Below are 21,414 nucleotides of genomic sequence, written 5' to 3'. Positions count from 1 at the left end.
ATGTTTCTTTGACATTATCTGAAAAGCACCTAAGTATTTCCCACCTCACTCCCTGATTACATTCCAGTTGACACATGGGTAAATATCTCAGGGAGCAACACCACTGCAGTATGAGACACAGGCTGGTTATGGAGGACTGGACCAGTCTACCCTGGCCTATTTTGGCAGCAACAGCAATGAAAACTGGGTCAAACGAACTGACCCCAGGCTGGGGACTGAGTGAGTATGCCAGCTGCTGCATGCTGTCACCACCACCCTGCCTGCACTAACAGCAAACAGGGCTGGCTTGGTCAAAGCCAGGCTAGTGCCCTTACCAGCGCTGCGGCTGGGCTGGAGCCCTACGTTTAATAAGCAGAATGATCCAAGTTACAGTGTGACCCTTAATAGCAATAGGAGGGTTTTGTTTCTTTCTTTGTTTAAAATCACTGCTACGGCATACACTGCCAAACCTGGGAGGAAAACCACAAAAAAGAGTATTCTTACAGTGCAAAAAATAGTTTTCTTTATTAACAAACGTAGCCTCTACTACACTGTCTCTGAGGACGGAAACCAAAAACAAACCCGAGAGAATCAATATAGCTGACTGGAAAGTATTTGTTTTCTCTCCATTTTGCCTTTTGAACTGAGAATTTGAAGCCACAACTGAAAAGCCTTCAGGGAAAACACCTGTGAAAGAGTTTCACTCTTTAAGTGAAAGAGAATTTTTTTTTTCCCTCCAAAGGAAGCAGCTACATCTGATATGTTTGTGAAACATTCATTACTTCTAAAGAAAAACACTACAGGGGTGTGGTATTTCCAATCGTATTCTAGATACCAAATGGTTAAACATACTGTTATGCAGAACTCTACTGTCCTGACTAAAAAAAAAAAAAAATAGCTGGGATCCTGTAACAAGTGAAACAGTAGCGTGGAACATTTGGTGCAGAGCTTTGAAAGAGGCAGCGAATATTGCAGTGATGCCTCTTGCTCATGTATTAGCAGCCTACTTTGGTAACAAAACAGTTGGATACTTAATGAAATAGCAGTGTGGAAAGTTTTTTCAACAGATCCAAACCATCACTCATCTTAAAGAAAAGAAAGAAAAGCAAGTGTTTTGGGACACTACTAATGGTCTCAACTAACCAACCCCAAAGTTTTTCTTTTCACAGTGAAGAAAAGACCCAAAAGGCAAGCAAAACTTGAAAGCTTGTACAATGTAAGCACTTGGAAATGACTTCTATTTAAATCAGAGACAAAACAGTGTTTGTTTCATCTACATAAAGACTTGCAGTGCTGGGAGCAAGCAAACCCATGTGCTGAATAACCACCTTTATTCATGGAGAAAGACAAAAAAAGAAGGTCTGTACACAACTGCATCTTGGATTCACCAAACATTTACCTACTCGTCTAAAAAAAAGCCAATAAACCTCTAATAGAAACACACTAGTAATTAATAATAATAATAAATAGAAAATAATGGCATGGAGCAGGCTGATGTGGTAAGAACAAAGTAAGGGAAACAAAGGGAAGCATTTCCAGTGACTAATTCTGGGAAAACCATAATTTTTGCTAAAAATGGAGAGCCGATGAGAACGTTCATACCACCCATTTATGCTCAACAGCAGCTGGAAAGAGGCTGCTCCAAAGCGTGATTCGGTACATCACAGCTATCCAAGTAAACCTCTTTCTCACCACTGACTATAGAAGAAACCTAGGAAGATTTAGCTAAGTAAGTTTGGTGCCATGGATATCCCTCCTTACTGCCAGCCAGCCTGCCTGCATCATTAGCTACATTCTGTTTATAAATGTATATTGGAAATTGCTACTGCAATGGAAATGCCATTGCTATATATTGGAAAGTATTTAATACTTGTGTTTCTTTTAAGCCTACATACATGTTTTACATTGTAATTATTATGCATATGACATGTGTTTGTATCAGATAAACACAATTAAACAGTTCAGATTAGACAGAAACAATAGCCATTTGGGATTTGAAAACTCTGGTTAAGTAACCTGGTATCATGTTATTTATGGAGTATGGATATGTTACAGGTATTTTATTTTTGAAAAAAAAAATCCTTACAGAAACAGTAAGTATATATTCTTACCTGACACACTCTGTATACGCCAAAGTCCCCTTTTATCCAAAAATATGAGAAGTGCCCATAACCTGTTTGGAACAGATATGCAGCAACCAGAACTCGAATGTGCATGTACACAGGCAAAAACTGTTGAGAAAAATAATGTACCTTTTATAGATGGCCACATAAATGCTTTTGGTCTTCCTTTTTCTGCATTGCACTACATCAAGTTTAACAAAGAAAAATATTAAACTGCGTTTCTCATTTATTACTAAGCTCTCTTGTTGCCCTAACCTCTCTGATAATCTGAATGCATTCCTTCTATTTATAGCTCTACAATTTCCATATTCTGTAACCAGTTAAGATAGAGTTAAGAAGGAATCTCTGAAAGCTTACCTTCAAGAGTTTCAAGTTCTGAACATAAAAATAAAGTGTTGCTAACAATTAAAAGTAAGTTAACACAATCTTCTACACGGAGAAAACAAGTATATTTTTTCATGGGTTGCGTAACGCATAAAATTCTCTTATCTTTGGAACTGAAAGAGGAAAAAAACTAATTCTGCAAATACCATTTCTAAAACTACAGGAACAATAGTATTAGTTATTCCCTCTATTCAATTCTATTAAGCATTTGCACTATCTTCCTTTTGAAGTAACATGCCTAAATTGCATTCCCACTTGAAAACATGAAATCCAATCCCACTTGAAAACACAATTTTCAAATCACTTACAGTGCTTGCTCCAGAGATATGATAAATCAAAATAACAAGTTGCATCCAGCCCTTCCATTCATCAGTCTGTTCTCTATTTAACACTTTAGTCTAATGCAAAACAAAATAAGAGTGTTGCTATTCCAAAAAGTACAACGAACATCTACAAAATGAGGAGAAAAAGTTCAAAACAATAAACCACTTTACGGCAAATAGGTCTAAATTGTAAAAGCCTTCCTTCTAATGGACACAGGTCTATGAAATGCTAATCTGGTCTACATTCTCACATATCTGAGCTACATTCACTTAAACATGGACTGTATGACAATGGCTAAAAGTGCTTGCACCCACATGCTTTTAAAAAGATTTTACATCTAATTGCATGCAAACTTTACATTTTTGAAGATGAGTTATGCTGATTTTAAGAATTTTACTTTCAATAATTAGCAATCAGAAATTTACACTCAAACTGTCAAACAATATTACAAGCAGGATGTCAACTTGATCATTACCTCTTTGGTATTTTCGGTATAAAATACCCCCAAAACCAAGATGTAGACGATTGGTATGAAGAAAGATGAGTGTGTATAAAATTTATTTTCCTTCATGAAAAGATTTGCTCTGTCACATAGATAAAAATAGGTCATGATTAGACCGAGTTTGCAGAAGGAGTGTAAGAGCATCTCTAAAGTAGAAACATTAGGAGTATTGATGGCAGGTTTCTTCTCCTCTCCAATTTCCAAATCAGTGCATGATTTGTTCTTCCGATAATTATTCCGGTGAATTAAACTGATAATTAAATATCCAATAATGGACAAAGTAAAGAAACAGAAAGCTAATTTCTGTATCAGAGTGAGAGGAGGCTGAGGCTGGCAGCAGGAGCCATCAATGGGCTTCATTATCTTATTGCAGTAGACATTCATAAGAATCATCGCATTCTGTCAAAGAAATAGGCAATTTTCCGATTAATCTCTAATTTAAAAGTAAAAATTTTCATCATAAGAAATCTTTAAATAGATTGTGAATTGACAGAAAACATGCAATTTTCTCTTATCATTATATACGGCAAAGTTCACAGTAGCCCCCCATACACCTAGCTGCATTCAGCATTAAGAGTCAAAACATCTCTTCCAAAGGGTAAACTTCTTGAGGTAAGCAAAAAGACTTAATCCTAATTAATCCAGGAGTTGGACTCGATGATCCTTGTGGGTCCCTTTCAACTCGGGAGATTCTATGATTCTCACTTTTACAACAGAAGGGCTCTCTTTAAGGCTAAAAGGAGCTATAAAGAACTAAATGGACCATAAATGAAAAAATATCTCACAAATTTAAGGCCCTCAAGGCACAGGGTAATGAATACGTCTAAAACATGACAAAGAGACTGAAATGTGTGGTGAGATGATATTTAGTTCATCAGCAACTGAAAGCAATTGAAACCTGCAAAGGAGTAGAACTAAAACTGACGCAGCAGAAGAGCTCAGTCACAGAAAGGACAAACTGATAAAGTTCTGAGAGGCTCACTGCATACATATGTAGTGATAACATAAGGATTAAAGCCAGTGGCACTCCATGCAATGGGGAAGGTGTATACTGTGTTTCTCATCCTGTTTATACTCTTTTCTAAATTAAACTGTGTGGGCACATAGGAGAAAAAAGAAGACCCACTCCTTAGGACTGCTTCACAAATCACCCTAAATCATTTATGCAGGTGAAAGCATGAAGTTTGCACTCAGGGTCTAAAAGATATAGCTATTTAAAAATAGCTGTAAATCCACTATGTACTATCATCTTAGATATTACGGTTTTTAAACATCAGTATAACTGACTGCCCTCTCACCTACTGGGCTCTTCTGAGCAAAATTCCCTGAAGAATGTGAGTCCTCGCTACATTCACATTGTCTGCTGTTTCAGAACATACACCTGAAATCTTCTTTTACAATTAATACTTTTTAATGTTGACCGGCGCTAAAAATACTTACTGTATCCCTGCTTGATTCAGGGAGATGCAGGCCATCTGAAGACTTCATAATAGTTTCTTGTGCTATCAATTTCGATACACTGAACACTTTAACTTTAGCTTTGGAATTTCGGGAGCTGCTGTTCAGAATACGAACAGCTGCTTCATTATAAGCATCTATTTTCTCATTAGTGATCATTTTCCGACTCTCACTCAGCATATCTTCATAAACAGGATCTGAGTTTGAAAGGACAAAGAATGGGCACATTAATCTTCCACTTCGCAAATACATTTATTTAATTCAAGTTGCACAGGCTCCTTTCATTTTGGTAGTCACAATTGTTTAATGGTACAGTAAAAAGTATACAGTGAGGAATGAGCGACTGCTACAGCAACCAGAGTTGCTTATGACGAAATATTCTTTTCACCATTCCCTAGTTATACATGTGTACTAATAGATCAAAAAGCTTTGGCTGTACATGAATGCCTGTTTTAATTTCCCCAAGCTTCTGTGCTCCATAAAGAGCATATAATGCTGGAGTGTAGAGCTGCTGGTGCCTTTTCTCAGTAAAGGAACCTTTACCTGGGGGATTCCAAAGCCAAGAGGACAGAAGATAAGCAGCAGAACAAACACGTAGGGAAAAAAAAAATCTCAGAACTCTAGTTACTGCAATAGAAACCAGTTTCTCATTCCTCTTAGCTACAGTCTATAAACATACTCCACTTGTTCCTGTTGATTCCAGTTTAACTGATAGTAGAATCTCAGCTTTTCAGAAATTTGGAACATCACCTTACTGAGGTGATGAGAATGTCACATTCCATGGCTAATAAACCAGGAGCACATTCTACTATCAGCTCGTTGTTCAGTTTCAGAGATGTAGCTGAGTTCTAATGAAGAAAAGTAAAAGAATGTAAGCTTAGCGCCATAATAAATCTCACAGGCTCATTTTGAACCATGATTTCTGGCTCCCAATCTTAATTAATCAGTGCTTAGTGTACAGAAGTGTACAGTCTAGAGAGCTGAGTTCTCTATATTCTTTAGAGTATGTGTCTATTCATTCTAGACATGCACAGGCTGTTGAACCTTTCCTATTATATATGTAATCTGAAAATTTAATGGAATATGAACACAGGAATACAGACGTTTTATGCATTTATGTTCTTGACTCCCTTGAGGCATGTATGGAACACACCACTGTGAGAATACTCCTGGCATCTTGAGTCTGAGAGAGAGCTAACAGAATTAAGAGTTCAGAAGGCAAAAGACTTTCCTGAGAGAGAATTAAGATCTCCATTGCTACTAACAACTACTTAGGTGCCAGCTTGTTATGGCTGCAAGAAAAGCCGCATTAGAATCCAAACAACATATTTAATCTGGAAGTCAGCGGTATGGACTAAGCTGCCCATATTCTTCTACGAAAGAATGGTTCAACAGACAGCAACAGTATGAATTGTTGTTACCAACTGCTCATTACTTTACCTTGTAAGACCCAGTAAACATCACTACTTTTTGCTAATTTTTCCAAAAGAGGTGCAATTGAAGTGATATTGATTTTATATTGTGTGAGGGCTTCATTGCTGCCATTGTGAATCTTGATAGACCACTGGAAAATTAAACAAAAAGAGATTCAGAACCTATATGTCTCACAGTAGATAAATCTGCACAGCTAAAATACCTCGAGTATTTTTACATACATTTTAAGAAACATACTCTATTCAACATAAAGCCAAGTTTTAAAAAGCAGAGCACCAGGGAGACAGTCTCAGAGCAACCTCCTTTTCTTAAAATAAGCCAGCAGCTGGGTTTTGTACTAGCTGGAGCTTCTCCAGCTTATAATACTTTACTTCTATTTATAAACTGTTAAGCTTTGACATATTAAGATAGACATGTCCAAACTAAAGTATCATGACCAAATCAAAAGCTATGAAAAAGGAGTACAGAGACAGTTAAAGATACAGAGAAGTTTCAAAATAATGTCAAATCCAAGGTCATGCCAAAGTTTCATCTACTAGCAGCTTACCACACTGCCATTAGCCATGTTCCCGTTGCTGATACATCAGATTTTTGAAGCAATGTATTTTTCTACAAGTCTCTTAAAACTGGGGACATTTATCTTTGGCCAACTCTAGAAATCCCTGTGAGGATTCTAGAAAATCCTGTGTTTTGTGTAAATAGGTTTGTGTTATAAAGAGCTGAGCATCACATTCATGTTGTTGCTTTGTGTCTCTTCTACCATCCAGAAATGATAGCATACTAACATCCATATGAGTACAATGGATTATTTAGCCAAGAGTCCTACAGTTTTGCAACCTGGTCTTCTGTGCCAACATACTACCCGTACGTAACAGCATCTTCTGTGTGAAATACGGTGATTACTCATGCTAGTAAGACATGCTAGATTCTAAGACTGAGCAGAGGTATTCTAGGCTTAATCATGCCACTAAAGTACAGTATATTTATGTGGATCCCACCAAGGAAGAGAATTTAGGATTTTCATCTGTAAGGAAACAAAATTTCTGATCCCTCAGGAAATGCGTGGAGGTTACACACACATACATGATCTTCACCCGGAAGATCAGAATGCTCAGGAGCTTCCAGATCAGTAGAATTCCTGAACTGTCTCTAAACCAAACTGCTTTCAAAGTACTTTGTTTAAAATGGAATGCATTTTCTCCCCTCTACATTTGAGCTGATAGGAAATTATAATAGCTAATTCCTTTCAAATTCCACTTCCAAAGTATTTGGAAGAAGGGGACATTACATGTGAAATTAATGAGATGAGCGGTTGTTTGATTCTTGACTCCCAGTACCAGCAAACTACTGGAGTAGACTACTTCAGAGAGGCTGAAACCATGACTTCCACCACTGGAAGTTTTAAATAATTAGTTAGACAAACTCTTGTCAAGCACAGCGGAGATACAACTGATCCTGCCTCGTGGCAAACTGATGGGTTAGCTAACCTCTTCAGGTCCTTGTCAGACCTGTTTTCTCTGATGCTGCAGCCTATAGCAGTGATGGAAATTTCCAATGGAACAAGACCCAGGAAATGCAATTCCTTTTGTTGAATTATTCATGCCAGCTTTTTGCCCATATAAGCCTAAGAGAAATGTGGGCACCCTAAATGAGCATTCCGTGCTGGTCCATACTCAAATGCAGTATTTTGTGCCTGAAAAGATGCACTTTATTAAACATGCATCCCAGTTAATGTGCAAGCACTTGAATTTTCTTCATGAATAATCCGCTTGGAATGAAGCTACTTCTGTTTTTACCTATGATTCAAGCTAATCAAAGCTTATCAACCAGTATTGCTGCCAGTGAGCAAGTACTGTATACCACATAGCTATAATAAAATGTACCTGATACTTCAGAACTACTAGCTAGAAGCAGGAAATTCATTGATAGCATATTTTTATTATAAGTTGGAATAAAACACTTTATCTTGTAACCAGCTTGAGAGCACCAAATTATCCTACTAAAACTTCCCTCTTTATTCAAATACCCCATATATGTACAACTTACCGTGGCAGCTCCTGCTACAATTATATGAGGTTTTGCCACAGAACCCTAAGTCACAAAGTAAAAATAAATTAGTTTTAAAATATTCACAAATTTCATTTATAACTTGACTTATTGATAAGGTTAATGAAGACTTGTATCTTAAATTAACTGACTTGACTTGTCCATCATTTAATGGTTACAGGGACATTACAAAGACATCAACATGTGAAACACCAACATTTTCCTGTGAGAGAGTGCAAAGTATCAATAAGCACTTAAAATCACTAACTATTTAGCTTTTAATTTATACTGCTATCTAAACACCTCCTCCTAAGGTCAAGTAAACTGTAGGTCACACTACTGAAGTACACTTTTTTTTTTTTTGCATCTCTCGGCATTCTCAAACATCTGTTTGATCTGTTGTACTGATTAAAGTGACCACAAAACCAGTGACAAAAACAGAACGAGAACAAGACAGTTGTTGCCCCAAAGGTCTGAAAGTTATGCCTAACGCAAGGAACACAAATGTTCACGTACACAAATATGTACACAAATAGAAGAGTACAAGGAAACAGACAGTGCTGATCTCCTCAGTACGAGTTTTGCCTTGGCAACATCAAGGCTTGAACAGCTCAAGTTTTTTGTGGTAATCACAAAAAAAGAAAAAATAATGATAACTTTAGCTGTTTTGATAGAAGGTGTCTTGAGGGAATTACAAATAAGGTAGCAAAAGAATCACCATTGGCCATTATTAAATAAAACCAAGCTATTCAGAGTCCAAAAAAGGAAGGAAAAGAAAAAAATGAGTTGCCATTCTGTTAACATTTTATTCTTTATCAGAATCACATAACCTTATGCTGAATAATACGACCATCTATAAAATAACTGAAAGACATGAAATAAATACTACATAATTTGCAGGTAATATTGAAAAAAATCAACACATTTTTAATTTTCCAAATTGCCTTTGTCCTTCAGTTTATAACACTCAAACTAATGCAAATATCAAAATGTCTGGTAACAGAAAAACATAGCCACAGCAAGCGCAGACCAAGACAGCTGCCAAATCTGAGTAAAACCGTTTCAGCTCCTACTGGGATGAATCAACCTGCCCCTAGGAATTTTTTTTCCTCCTTGTTTTGGTGTTTTTATTGGCTCAAGCAAAGCCATCCATGGGAGACCATGAGACGCCAAGAAATACATATGACAGCAAACATGCCCCTTTCATTTTCATGTCAAATTTCAGATCTCTGGTACATAACTGACTGAATATAATGTCATACACTGCAGTTGTTGACCTCTAATTATAATCATGTTTCTTAAAAAAAGAGGTCAGCTGCAATATTTACCTAAAATATACAGTTTAAGACCAACCTCAGTCCAAGATTTGATGCGCTGCCTCATAGAGCCATTAACTTCAGGATACCACAAGAAATCCTGTAAAAAAAAACGCAGATGTAATCTGTAAGCACCAAGACAAGCATTAGATTAACAACAAAAATTAAAAAAGAAAATATTAACTAATTGCCATCAATTCAACTGTGAAGGAAAACCACATAACCCAAAGTGAGATTTCCTTTATAGTAAGCATGAAAAGTCTGATAATGCTGTTTTGCCTTTTTTTTTTTTTCTGCCAGATTTCATTAATCTCCATGGAAAATAAAAATAAAAAAATTATCATGTAGTTCAGGAGGCAAGATTTCATCAAGAAGGTAACTTTCAGCCTCTGGCAAATGGAATGGCCTCACAGGTTTCCAATGCAATCAGGGCTAAAACCAAGGTCACATCTATAACCTATTTGGTACAGCTTGCTTTTTGCTCAATTTCCCACAGTTTCTGGCAACAGATTTTTCATTTTTTATTTGAGATTTCAAGAATAGTGCCCAACCCTTTTCTCCTTCATTAGTCAACTATTTTCTGCATTTAGGTCACTGGGTCACAGCCATTCAGAATGTAAAAATTCACGTATGATGCCTATAATGTCAACAGCAATATGGGGTCCAAGCAAGGAAGCACAGTGTTGTTCTTGCAGCAGCAGAGTACAAATATTCTCTTAACTACCCAGGCATCACCCAGAAGCCCAAACCTGCCACGTGAAACGTTAGGGGTTAGACACCTACCAAGGCTTAAAGAGTTTTAAAGATGTAGCTCTGCCACAGCCTAAGCCAATATAAACACCACTGCCATTAGCCCTTTACTCTGCCTTGTGTTCTGCCCCCAACTTTCCAGCACTCAGATAATCACACGATAAGCCACATCAGACCTGACCAAAACCAAACCTTACAAGGTAAGCTGGCTGAAACGACTCCTAAACCAGCCCGCCCCACAGCATTACCAGGGCTAGTTACTGTATGTTCCCGTGTTCCTGCTGTAGGCAGCAACAAAATGGGACAGAGTAGGCTTAAACTGCCACAGGCTCACATCCTAAAATGTTATTCTGTACTCTAATCATACCTACGTACACAGATACTGAAAACTCACTTGCAGACAACTCAGCAAACACACTGCTTCTTTGGTGTTCATGAACAGAGAAATAAGTTGCCTCCAGGTGATAAACAAATACATGACTAGCAGAGTGCCAGCACTACCGACAGCTGTCATGGGAAGCAAGAAAGCTATTGAGGACACCATTTCAATTGCTGGGGCAGAATACAACAGTGTCCTTCATAAAAGCTACCCTCAAGTACTTGTTTTTATTTTTTTAATATCCACATTGTAAATAACGTTGTGGTTATTTCTCTATGCAGAAACAGTGGCAAGGATACTTGTTGGGATAGCACAGAGAGCTCGATGGCAATTATTGCAACTACCACTCCAAGTAAGTTAGTCCAATACATATTCCTACAGCTGTGAATGAGTAAGCTTCCTGGCAAAAAAATACTCTTGGAAAAGCCAACTTACAAGATCTGACAAAAAGAAAAATTACACACACTTCCAGAGCTTATGCCCAAAGCCATCACTCAATACAAGTACTCAAAGCCAAAGTCTCTCAATCTTATACAAAATATAATGTGTCGAGATACACTCCGACGTATTTTGTTCAAGACCTATAAAGAATGTTGATACTCTAAAACTTCTTTTACTTTTCAGCACTTGTGGAAACTTGAAAAATCCATCTCTGACTGCAATTTGTATGAAATTATATACGCATTATTATGACTTGCAATTTAATGCCAGATAAAAGCTTACCACTTTAATTGAAGCAGATTTATCTTCAAAAGGGATATTTCCATGCTGTCAAAAGAAAAGAAAAAAACACAATACAAACAAAGTAAAACAACCTTTGAGAAGAAAAAAACTACATTCGTATGTTAATTTGCTCTCACCCAAAGCGTTACCTTCAGTAGAAAGGATTTTTCTTGCATAAACTTGTCAGTATACTCATGCAAAATGTTTATGAAACAGATCTTGATTTTATAAATGTTGACAAAAGATACCTCTCAGCTTTAAATTAATTATAGCACTCTAACATCTCACAGATGCTGAATTCACCCCATTTTTTAGGCAGTAACTTTGACCTAACAAACAGACTAGGAAAAAAAAAAAAAGAAAAGTTTTTCCATTAGTCAAATGTCTTCTTTTGAGAAGTCAAAGAGACTGCATGCTGTCCACTGGCCAAGGTGCCAGCTTGCACTTCTAAACCACAGAAGCAATAACTAATTGACAAATCTGATCTACAGTTAAAAGTTGAGTGTGTCTTTTCCAACACATTTATACATACACCCAAGAAGAGAGAGACCTAAGAAACATGATATAACAATGTAAATCGGTATTCTGTTCAGCAAGTGGTACAGCTAAATCCTTTCCTACTGCTTCCACTACAGCAGGCTGTAGTTTACATTCTCCATCTCGCAAGAATCTCTGCGGCAGATATCAAAACAAAGGTGAGACCAGAAGCTATTTTCAGTTTTAGCCTCAAGTTAGACCTGGAAATCTGTCATTGCCCCAAGGAATTTTATGGGCAGATTACCTTAGCAATTTAACTGACATAAAAAATGACAAATTGTAAACCATGAATTACTACTATTTCAAAACACACAATGAAACAATCATTTTCTCATCAAGAAGCCAGATACAAAGCCTAAATTGCAATGGGAGAAGTCAGCTTCATTTATTTATTCCCAGACTGCCACAAGCTTTCTCTCAAGCTTGACAGTTCATTTCTCAGACTTCCAATCATCTCATTAGTACTCAAACAATTATCTTAGTCTAATCTTGCTCTTCTCCAGAATGCCATTTTGTGGTTCTTCTTCTTGGTGGCTAGGCCAGCAAACAGTGCAGTTTCTTGCGTGATTTTTGTTGTTATTATTTTTATTTTTTAAAGTTCAGAGAAGAATTAAGACGTGAATCGGGAATAGAAGAAAGAAACAAAAACATCAAAATAAACCACCTCACCTTATTTCCTTCTTCTTTGACTTGGGGATTTATGATTTTTATAAATGAATAGAACAGCTGTCGAATTCTAGAATCTCCTAAAAACACGATATGTTTGTCTATGAGGCAATTTTTTGCTTCACTGTAAAACAAAACAGCAAGACTTGTGTTACAGGAAATTTATAATAGAAAAAAAAAATCTTCAGAGAAATCTATAGAACAATATAGGCAATTGCATATATTATATCCAGCTCTAAGGAATGGTAAGTCTTTTAAACATGATGAAATAATTAAAGGTTTACAGTAATTTGCATACAGATTTTTTACAGAAAAAAACAAATCATACAATTCCTCAAGGGAAGATTATTTTTAGTACACATTTAGCTACTTGGGATTCTACAAATCAGGACAGTATTTTCCCTTCCAGTAATCTGAAAGGGACATACAAAGTTACGCCATCTCTTGCACTGTCTGATGGCTCTTCATGACAAGTATCAGTACTACTACCAACAACATTTATTTGTATTTTAATATAGAAGCACAAATGTGGTAGACACTATAGATACACAGATAATATACAACAACAAAAATTTCTTCTGATAAATGTTGCCTATTTGTGAAAGCCTAGATAAGAAAAAACATTTGAAACAATTTCAACTGCAGTTGAACAATAATTATTCTTCTTTCCAGGCAGATGAACGAAGGAAGAGTTTCCTTACCTATTTTTATACTTGTGCATCATACAACTGTGGGGCTGCCATACTTTTTCTCCAAGAAATCTTCCACTGGACAGAAGATACTCACATGAATCATCACCTTTAAAATATTAAATAAAGATTAGAATTCAGACACATGAAAGTCACAAAACCCCACTGCTACTAAACATAAATAAATAAATCTGACAATATTTGAAACACAAAAGAATGGAAGCAAGCAACAGCAGTAACCAAATTTAACTTACGAAAAGGTCTTGCACAATTTTTTGCAAATCGCCTTCTCCCTTATTATACCACACTTCTCTGTAAAATATTCCTCTGTCCACAAAACGTTCATGATCCCATTTCTGCTGTTGGAAAGAAGTTGTAACCTAGCATGGTGTTTCCACTAAAAGATGCCAATCAACTATGCTATCTACTATCACAATATATATATATATATGAAATTTTATTATATTAAGCTGTTAATTCTTTAATGTTCTACACAGAATTACCATACACTGCATATTGTACAGAACAAGGAGCTCAAAAAAAAAAGACAGTCTATTACTTCTCCTTGTTTAAGATGCAGCTGTCAGCTTGGAACAGCTGAAATTACATGCTGGGTTAACAGGCAAAACAAAAAAACATTTACATAAGATTTTGCTGATGATTCTGAATTGCAGCTACCATTTCCAGTCCAGAAGTTTTACACTAATTACAATTAATCACCTTGTGGGTGGTGATTTCAGGTCACTTTTTAAAGTTCATATAAATAAAATACCTAATTTATGAAATCGGTGACTATCTCCCAGTAAACGTACCCGATTCTGCTGCCACACAAACTCAAGGCAGCTGAACGCTGCTCACTGCAAGAGGAGTCGCCCTCCAACATTTTTGTCATACTTGGCCTTTCAGAGCACGACAAACAGGAAAACGGTGAATGAAACACGAGTACCTGTGCTAGCTTGTGCAGAAACTACGTGCCACAGCCCCTACTTCACGCTTCCTGTCAAAAATTGACTTCCAATAAATGCAAATCTGCTCTTTTACTCCACTGTAACCTGCAGGCACTAATTCTGAAGAAGGGAGCATTTTTTATCAACTTTTAGAGCTGCTGGAAGCTACACATAATGAAACAGGCAGACTTTCTATCTCAATTACTAAGAGAAAATCTGAAGCTTTATCTTGATCTGCAAATTAGGGCGAACAGAAAGAGACATCAGCAGGGTGATGTCTGAGGTCTGTCGGAGTGGGAATTTATGAGGCACTGCTGACCCCATTTCAGCACACAATCCTAAATGTAAAATATCAGTGGTACTACAGTAACATTTTCAGGAAAGAGAGACAGAGCCATGGTATCACTTCTCATGTGCTCAAACAGTGTGCCCAGGTAGTCAAGAAGGCCAGCGGCATCCTGGCTTGTACCAGAACAGTGCGGCCAGCAGGACCAGGGAGGTGATCGTCCCCCTGTACTCTGCTCTGGTGAGGCCGCACCTCGAGTCCTGTTTCCAGCTTTGGGCTCCTCACTACAAGAAGGACAGCGAGGCCCTGGAGCATGTCCAGAGAAGGGCTACGAAGCTGGTGAAGGGCCTGGAGCACAAGTCCTGTGAGGGGCGGCTGAGGGAACTGGGGGTGTTTGGTCTGGAGAAGAGGAGGCTCAGGGGAGATCTCATTGCTCTCTACAACTGCCTGAAAGGAAAGTGTGGGGAGCTGGGGGTTGGCCTCTTCTCACAGGTAACTAGTGATAGGACTAGAGGGAATGGCCTCAAGGTGTGCCAAGGGAGGTTCAGGTTGGAAATGAGGAGACATTTCTTCTCAGCAAGAGCAGTCAGGCATTGGGACGGGTTGCCCAGGGAGGTGGTAGAGTCACCGTCCCTGGGGGTGTTCAAGGAAATGTTGGACGTGGTGCTTAGGGACGTGGTTTAGTGACATTGGTGGTAGGGGGACGGTTGGACCAGATGATCTTGGAGGGCTTTTCCTACCTTAATGGTTCTGTGATTCCACGTGGCCACAGCTCAACCAAGAAAGAAAAAGAATAAGGACAAAATAAAAAGTACACTGGATAAAAAAGGACTTTCTGTGCAAAATTCTGATAAGAAAACGTAGCCTATGTTACAGTGATACCATCACAGTCAAAGCTATTTAATTTTCATATGCACTGAATCAACTTTTTTTTTTTTTTAGTTACGCTTAGGATAATTGCTACAACGACTTCTTATTTTCATAATTTCCCGACACTAAGAAGAAACTGTGATAATAATGCCTATATTGAAAAAAAAATTACTATAAACATTTACATTTATGGGTAAGAAAACTCAGAAAACAGTCACTTGATACTTTTCATCTGCCCTGCAACTTAACTAAAGGGATCTCCCTTCCTCAGGAGTAAAATCCTGAAAACTACGCAATGCCTAGAAGCACAAGAGCAGGGGCAGAGGCTGAACGAGGTGGGACAGCCCCTTCTGGGGGCTAACGCAACCGTCTGCTGGTACTGCAGTTTCTCGGCAGTCCAACTCTGGCCTGTTCGTATCTACGGAAATACTTTACCTATACACTAAAGTTTAGGGTCTACGCTGACACCGTAAAGTTAAAATTGTAGTTTATAATATCGCTGCTTCAACAGCAACAAAGAGCGAGATTAACGGTTGAAAAGTTTCCACTCTTGGAGTTTGAACGTTCACTGCTTACACTCAAAGCATTGACTTTACTGAAATACAATTATTTTAATGTTTTCCACTGTGTTCCAGAAAAGTATATTTCCCCCATAAATATCCATGAAATTATTTAAAGTATTTGGTCTGTGAAAGCAATGAATTGCTTTCTACAGCATGCAAGAAGTATTAAAGAAGGCATGAATCCTCTCTTGCTTCCGCACGAAAAAGTTCAATAAAATATAGATTAATAAAATTAACAATACAAATTAATAAAATGAACCCCCATGGACATATGAGCCCTTCTCCTTAAGTAACTCCTCAAACAGGGGTGATGAAGAACATGGAAACCCGGGAGATGACAACACCAACATTTCCAATGTGCTCGAGGAAATAACTACAAGATAAAGAAGGTAGTGCCCGGCAGGCTTTGCTCGTCACTAGATGACACCTTCTCTTCCTTCCCCAACAGCATTACTTTCCTTTATTCCACAAGTATTGAAGTTAAAAGGTTAACAATCCCTCTTCCAATCCCAGTGTCTGGAAAGAGACTTATCAGCCAGCAAAAATAAGCCTTTTAATGTGACAGGGCAAACAGCATTAAAGAATACATGAATGATGTGAACATCTGTATTTCCATCAAATACAGAGCCAGGATCACAGATCTGACCAGAAATCTCTTGCATTAACATTGGCAATAATGATCTGTAAGCTGATTCTTAGCTGCCTGCTCCTTCCCAGTCCTCCCACAAAAATAAAACGTAAGGTTCCCATCTATGAGGCTGAAAAGCATAAAACAAAATGCTCATTTGAAGTGCAGCTGACACCCAAAACTCTTGAGTTTTCTGACTCCAAAACTCTCTCTTTTACTTAGGATGTGCAGAGTATCTCAGATGCAGAAGTATAGACAACGCACCTCACATATGCTGTTTCTTGGAGCAAAACAAAATTAGCTTGAGGGAAGGAAGAATTGGCAGCTGAAGACATCTTCCGTCTTTATCTTCCTCTTTGAAACTCCTTCTATCCAATTTCACGAAAATCAGAACACGGGAATGCAGAACAGACTGTCTTTCAACTGCTACTCCTTGCCTCACTTATTCAACCAAATTCAGTGATGGTAACAAAATCAAGTATTGTAACATACAACTATCTAAGGCTCCTCATTGCCTTACTTCGAAATGCAACAAAACAGGCTTCTTTCCTTTCCTGGCCCTTTAATTACTTACCACTCCTAGGGCATCATCACTACTAAAAAAAGCTGGAATAACATGAAGAATTATAACAGTTTTGGAAAGTGTCTGGGTAAACATCTCAGAATCATAGCTTTGGGTTTATGTCGGTTCTCCATGAGCAACCCACACATAACACTGCTAACATGCACGATAAACTCTTGGTCAGGCAGATTTTGAAGCATAGGAGACGTATTTTAAGATTTAAATTAAATATACACATTCAGTGATAAACTCCTAATTTTTGTCATGAAAATGTCACTTTGTCAAGTGGCCATCACTTGTCCCAGGGTAGTTCATGATTTCCCTTGAATTCACCAACAACCTCTCAAGCAAATCCTTGAGGTACCACAAATCAAATTGACACTTCATAATCACAACGCACATGCACTATCCATGTCAAACTGATTAATTACCGAGCAGCAACAGGATGCGGTAAACTGCCAGACGCAGCGGACCACGTGCCTCTGAACACCTCAAGGAGCTCTCTGAGCATAGTGAGACCTAGGCTGTAGGTGTAGGCTGATCTCAGAGATTTCCAGAAACACAGTCTCTATCACTCTCCTGTTTTTCAACCCGTACAGGTCGCTCCAGGTCAGCAATACAGATTTTTCTTCCAGTCGGCACTTGTCTCACTGGTCAGCACGGTGCTGTCGCAGAGCAGATTAAAGAAAAGATCTTCTAGAAGCAGTTTATCAATGCATTTCTCCTCCTCTTCCAACCATTGCTACTTAACAAGACAGCTGCTGATCCTGCTGCCAAAATTCCTGCAGAAGTAGCTCTGAACGCAGCAGATGACGTGCAAAACTGAATCTTCACCTACTTTTAAAATACATTGGCATAGCTCAGATTTGCTGCATAGTTATCTTCCGAATAGAAACCAGAAACTCAAGATGACTGGTTTTGGTTTTTCTTAATCACGTCAAATAAAAACCTGTTTCAGTACATTGACTTTCAAGCAACTGAATTTGTGTCTCCAACGTATTCACTTCTTTACACCACCTCATTTCTAGGAAGTTGCTTAAAAATGAAACTGTCATGAAGAATTTAAAAGCTACCAAGCTCATGTGGCTTGTGATTAGATTATGAGAAAGGTGACTTACAGTTATTACTGTTACTGCTATAAGAACCTCAACTTTGCACATGATGAAAATTACAAGATGTATCGAAGTGACGTAAGTGTGAGGCATGTAAAGGAAAAGCCACCACTAATTCCACTCCCTCTGAAACCCATTAACTGACACTGAAGAAGATGCAGAGGAAAATAAAGATGGTATTCATGGTCAGACCAGCCTGGTATCCTGTCTTCGGCAGAGGCCACAAAGGATGAAGAAGAGCATACATAATATTCTTGCCTAATTTTATTCCAACTATGTTCAGTCCAGGAACTTCCTGAGCTAGAGATGATTTCTACATATTTTATAAAACCTTCAACAGATTTATTTCTGACAAAGTCACATTATCTTCTCTTCAATTTTTTATCCTTCACAGCATCCTTCTACAGGCATTTTCCATGCCCACAGCTGCTGCTCTAAGAACCACCTGCCTTTCATTATTTTACATACATGGTTTCTACTAATTTTATTTGGTCTTGTATGGGAAAGGAAAGATCACGCTCACATCCACCATGATCTAGAGACCACTATCAATCCTTCCTAAGCCATTTGTTTTCAAGACTGAGAATCTTATCATTTTTCATAGCAGAGCATGTTCTGTGTTTTCAGATCACGGGCAAAGCTTAGCAGCTCTACACTCTGCTGGAACTGCCCACAAATGAAACTATCCTGTCTTACAGGGCTTTTACTGAAGTTGCATTCCAAACATCACACATAGTATAAAAATTAATTTTAAACATATAGAGGTAATATTTGAGGGCATGGAGGTATGCTTTCTTTCACAGCTCTAGATACTGCACATCTTACTATTTCCCCAAGCAACACAGAAAGCTCCTAAAACCCATGAGGAGCATTACTTATGTCCGAGTCTTTCTTCAGACAAAACAGTAGAATTTGAGTGGGGGGAACAGAGGAGACTAAAACAAGATGGAAACAGCAGCCAGAACCATAAACTGGAGGTTACACACCAGTTGGTGCCTCTGGAAATGCACCTTCTTCTTAACCATTAATGAGATCTCACATAAATAAAATTAGTCATTCTACACAAAAACCACAGACTGTTCTTTTTAAGATCTTCCTTTGTGTTTTTTTAAGCTATCCTCCTAAAAATCACATTTTCAAAATCATGTTTTTCCACTGAATTTGTGAAATTTCAAAGTCGTCATTCACACTACACACCAGGACTGACAATACCTTCTCTAAAAGGCATGCTCTCTATTTCAAAGAAATTGAAATAGTGCCCAGTTGTGCACTATTATTCAAAATAAAAACGTAGTTTAAAATCTGATCATTCAATGATGATTCTAAGAATGCAAACATTTAAATAAAACATATTTCCATTCTTACAGCTGTAAGACTGTACCTTTGAAATATGCTAATACCTGAAAAACGCACAGCCCTAACTTTACTGGATATCATGTAAGTATTTAGTCCAATTAACTTTTTGAAGAAGCTGTATGCAACTTAAAGACAGTTTAATTCCTCTTAATTCACTTAAAGTTTTGCAAAAAACATAGGTGACCCCTAAATGCAATAGTCTCCCCAATCATGAATTTGACCTATAACACCTACAGTCTGACATTTTTTCATACAAGTAGCGTTCACATGAGCAAGTTTTCCTGGGACATACAGTGAGCTGCTCCTATCTAAAATATGTATTTGCACAAGAGGCTACAGTTAGCCCAAACCATTATACGTAAACATAATCAGACAAAACAAAGAAACACTAAGTAAAGTCTTGCTCTCCCAAAGGAAAGCAGAACAAAAACAACCACTTCATAAAGTGTATGCCTATTCTTAACTTTAATTAATGCCTCATGAACTTTTCAAGATTACAGTTGGAGAAGAAAAATAGATGCCAGTCTGCATAACAGAGGTTTCTAATCTGAGCAGAATAAACTAGGCTAACTACAGCATCCGATTGTCACAAATGAAATCTGAGAATTACAGGCACACTATGAACACACAAAATATAAATATTAATTCTTTCACTCCTACTTTGGAGTAGAGTACTGCAGAGTGAGAAAAAGGAGTATGTATGAAAGAAGCAGTCTTTACATGCTTTTACCGATTTCAGAATGTCTTCCTCCACAAAACAATAAATAAGTAAATAAAAAATCCAGTTTAAAAACAACTACCATCTTGTAAAGAAGCTTAACATGCCCTTCCTTGTCCCACAGAAAGGATTAATTACTGACCAACCTTCTTTGTGGGTAGCATTCCCTGTCTGGTTATACACATTATTTGTGGTTTTCTCCCTTTGGCTGAATTGTCCAAAAAATGCCTCTCTCGTTTTCCCTGTTAATCAGGAAGGTGCTGTTTCAACTAATGTACAAACTTTAATATCCGAAGAAATTGATAACCTAAAGATCCAACTTTTTTGGGGAAAAAACCAAAACAAACAGAAACCGCCATATAAGCTACCTCCCACAAAACCGATTTCACCAATTGTTACTTATATTCAGCTCTGTTTCATTTCCTCCATATTCCCAGGCATCTACAGAAAAGCAGCAGTATACACACACATGGTTAATTCATTATTAATTTCTTTGACGCACTGTAGCAGAACATATGTTCACATGAAAGTTTGTCTTTCTGCTCTCCTCTTCCTGACAGCAGCCAATGACAGATGCTCAAAGACTGTGTAAAAAAGCACGGCAAGTAGCGACCCCTCCCCTGGCACGGCCCAGCCTCTCTTCTAAAAATGGCAGCGGGTTTGCAGCCACCACCTGATTCACTTTCCACAAATCGGTATAACCCTTTTGGGGAGGATTTATAGTATAAAATCTTGGCAGCATGCTTCAAGACATACTTATGTCTTGTGTGGAAAGAGTGCTTCATTCTGATTGTTTTGAAAGGTACTACCTGCTAATTTTGTTTTTCACTTGGTTCTTTTTGTGTTATGAAACAAATCACAATTAATTTACCTTCCCCATATAATTCAGAATATTAGAAACCATTATCAGCTTACTCATTTTCCATCCAGGCTACAAAACTTTAATGTTTCATTACTGCCATTTCATTCTTCTGATCATTTGCATGGCTTTTTTGTGTATGTTTTCAATTTCAATTATACCTTTACTAAAAGGTGGTGACCAGCACCACAGACAATAAGCAA

At 37.7% G+C, this 21,414-nt stretch overlaps 1 protein-coding gene across 2 annotated transcripts in view; it reads right to left on the bottom strand.

The window, feature by feature from the left end:
* Positions 1-21,414, bottom strand: part of CASD1 (CAS1 domain containing 1) — a 32,104-nt gene that overhangs the window by 8,883 nt on the left and 1,807 nt on the right. Inside the window, exons 2-11 of one of the 2 annotated variants that reach the window (XM_080582159.1) lie at positions 13,323-13,419; positions 12,625-12,745; positions 11,419-11,463; positions 9,604-9,666; positions 8,251-8,295; positions 6,211-6,334; positions 4,753-4,967; positions 3,286-3,711; positions 2,795-2,884; positions 2,091-2,210 (exon numbers count right to left, since the gene is read on the bottom strand). In XM_080582159.1, the coding sequence (XP_080438285.1) occupies positions 2,091-2,210; positions 2,795-2,884; positions 3,286-3,711; positions 4,753-4,967; positions 6,211-6,334; positions 8,251-8,295; positions 9,604-9,666; positions 11,419-11,463; positions 12,625-12,745; positions 13,323-13,419 (1,346 nt within the window). The remainder of the gene's footprint in view (positions 1-2,090; positions 2,211-2,794; positions 2,885-3,285; positions 3,712-4,752; positions 4,968-6,210; positions 6,335-8,250; positions 8,296-9,603; positions 9,667-11,418; positions 11,464-12,624; positions 12,746-13,322; positions 13,420-21,414) is intronic. The other variant, XM_080582158.1, reaches the window with a different exon arrangement.

The sequence above is a fragment of the Anser brachyrhynchus genome (assembly GCF_964034855.1).
Source record: "Anser brachyrhynchus genome assembly, chromosome: 2".
Classification (NCBI taxonomy): domain Eukaryota; kingdom Metazoa; phylum Chordata; class Aves; order Anseriformes; family Anatidae; genus Anser; species Anser brachyrhynchus.
This window is presented reverse-complemented; position numbering and strand designations above follow the sequence as displayed.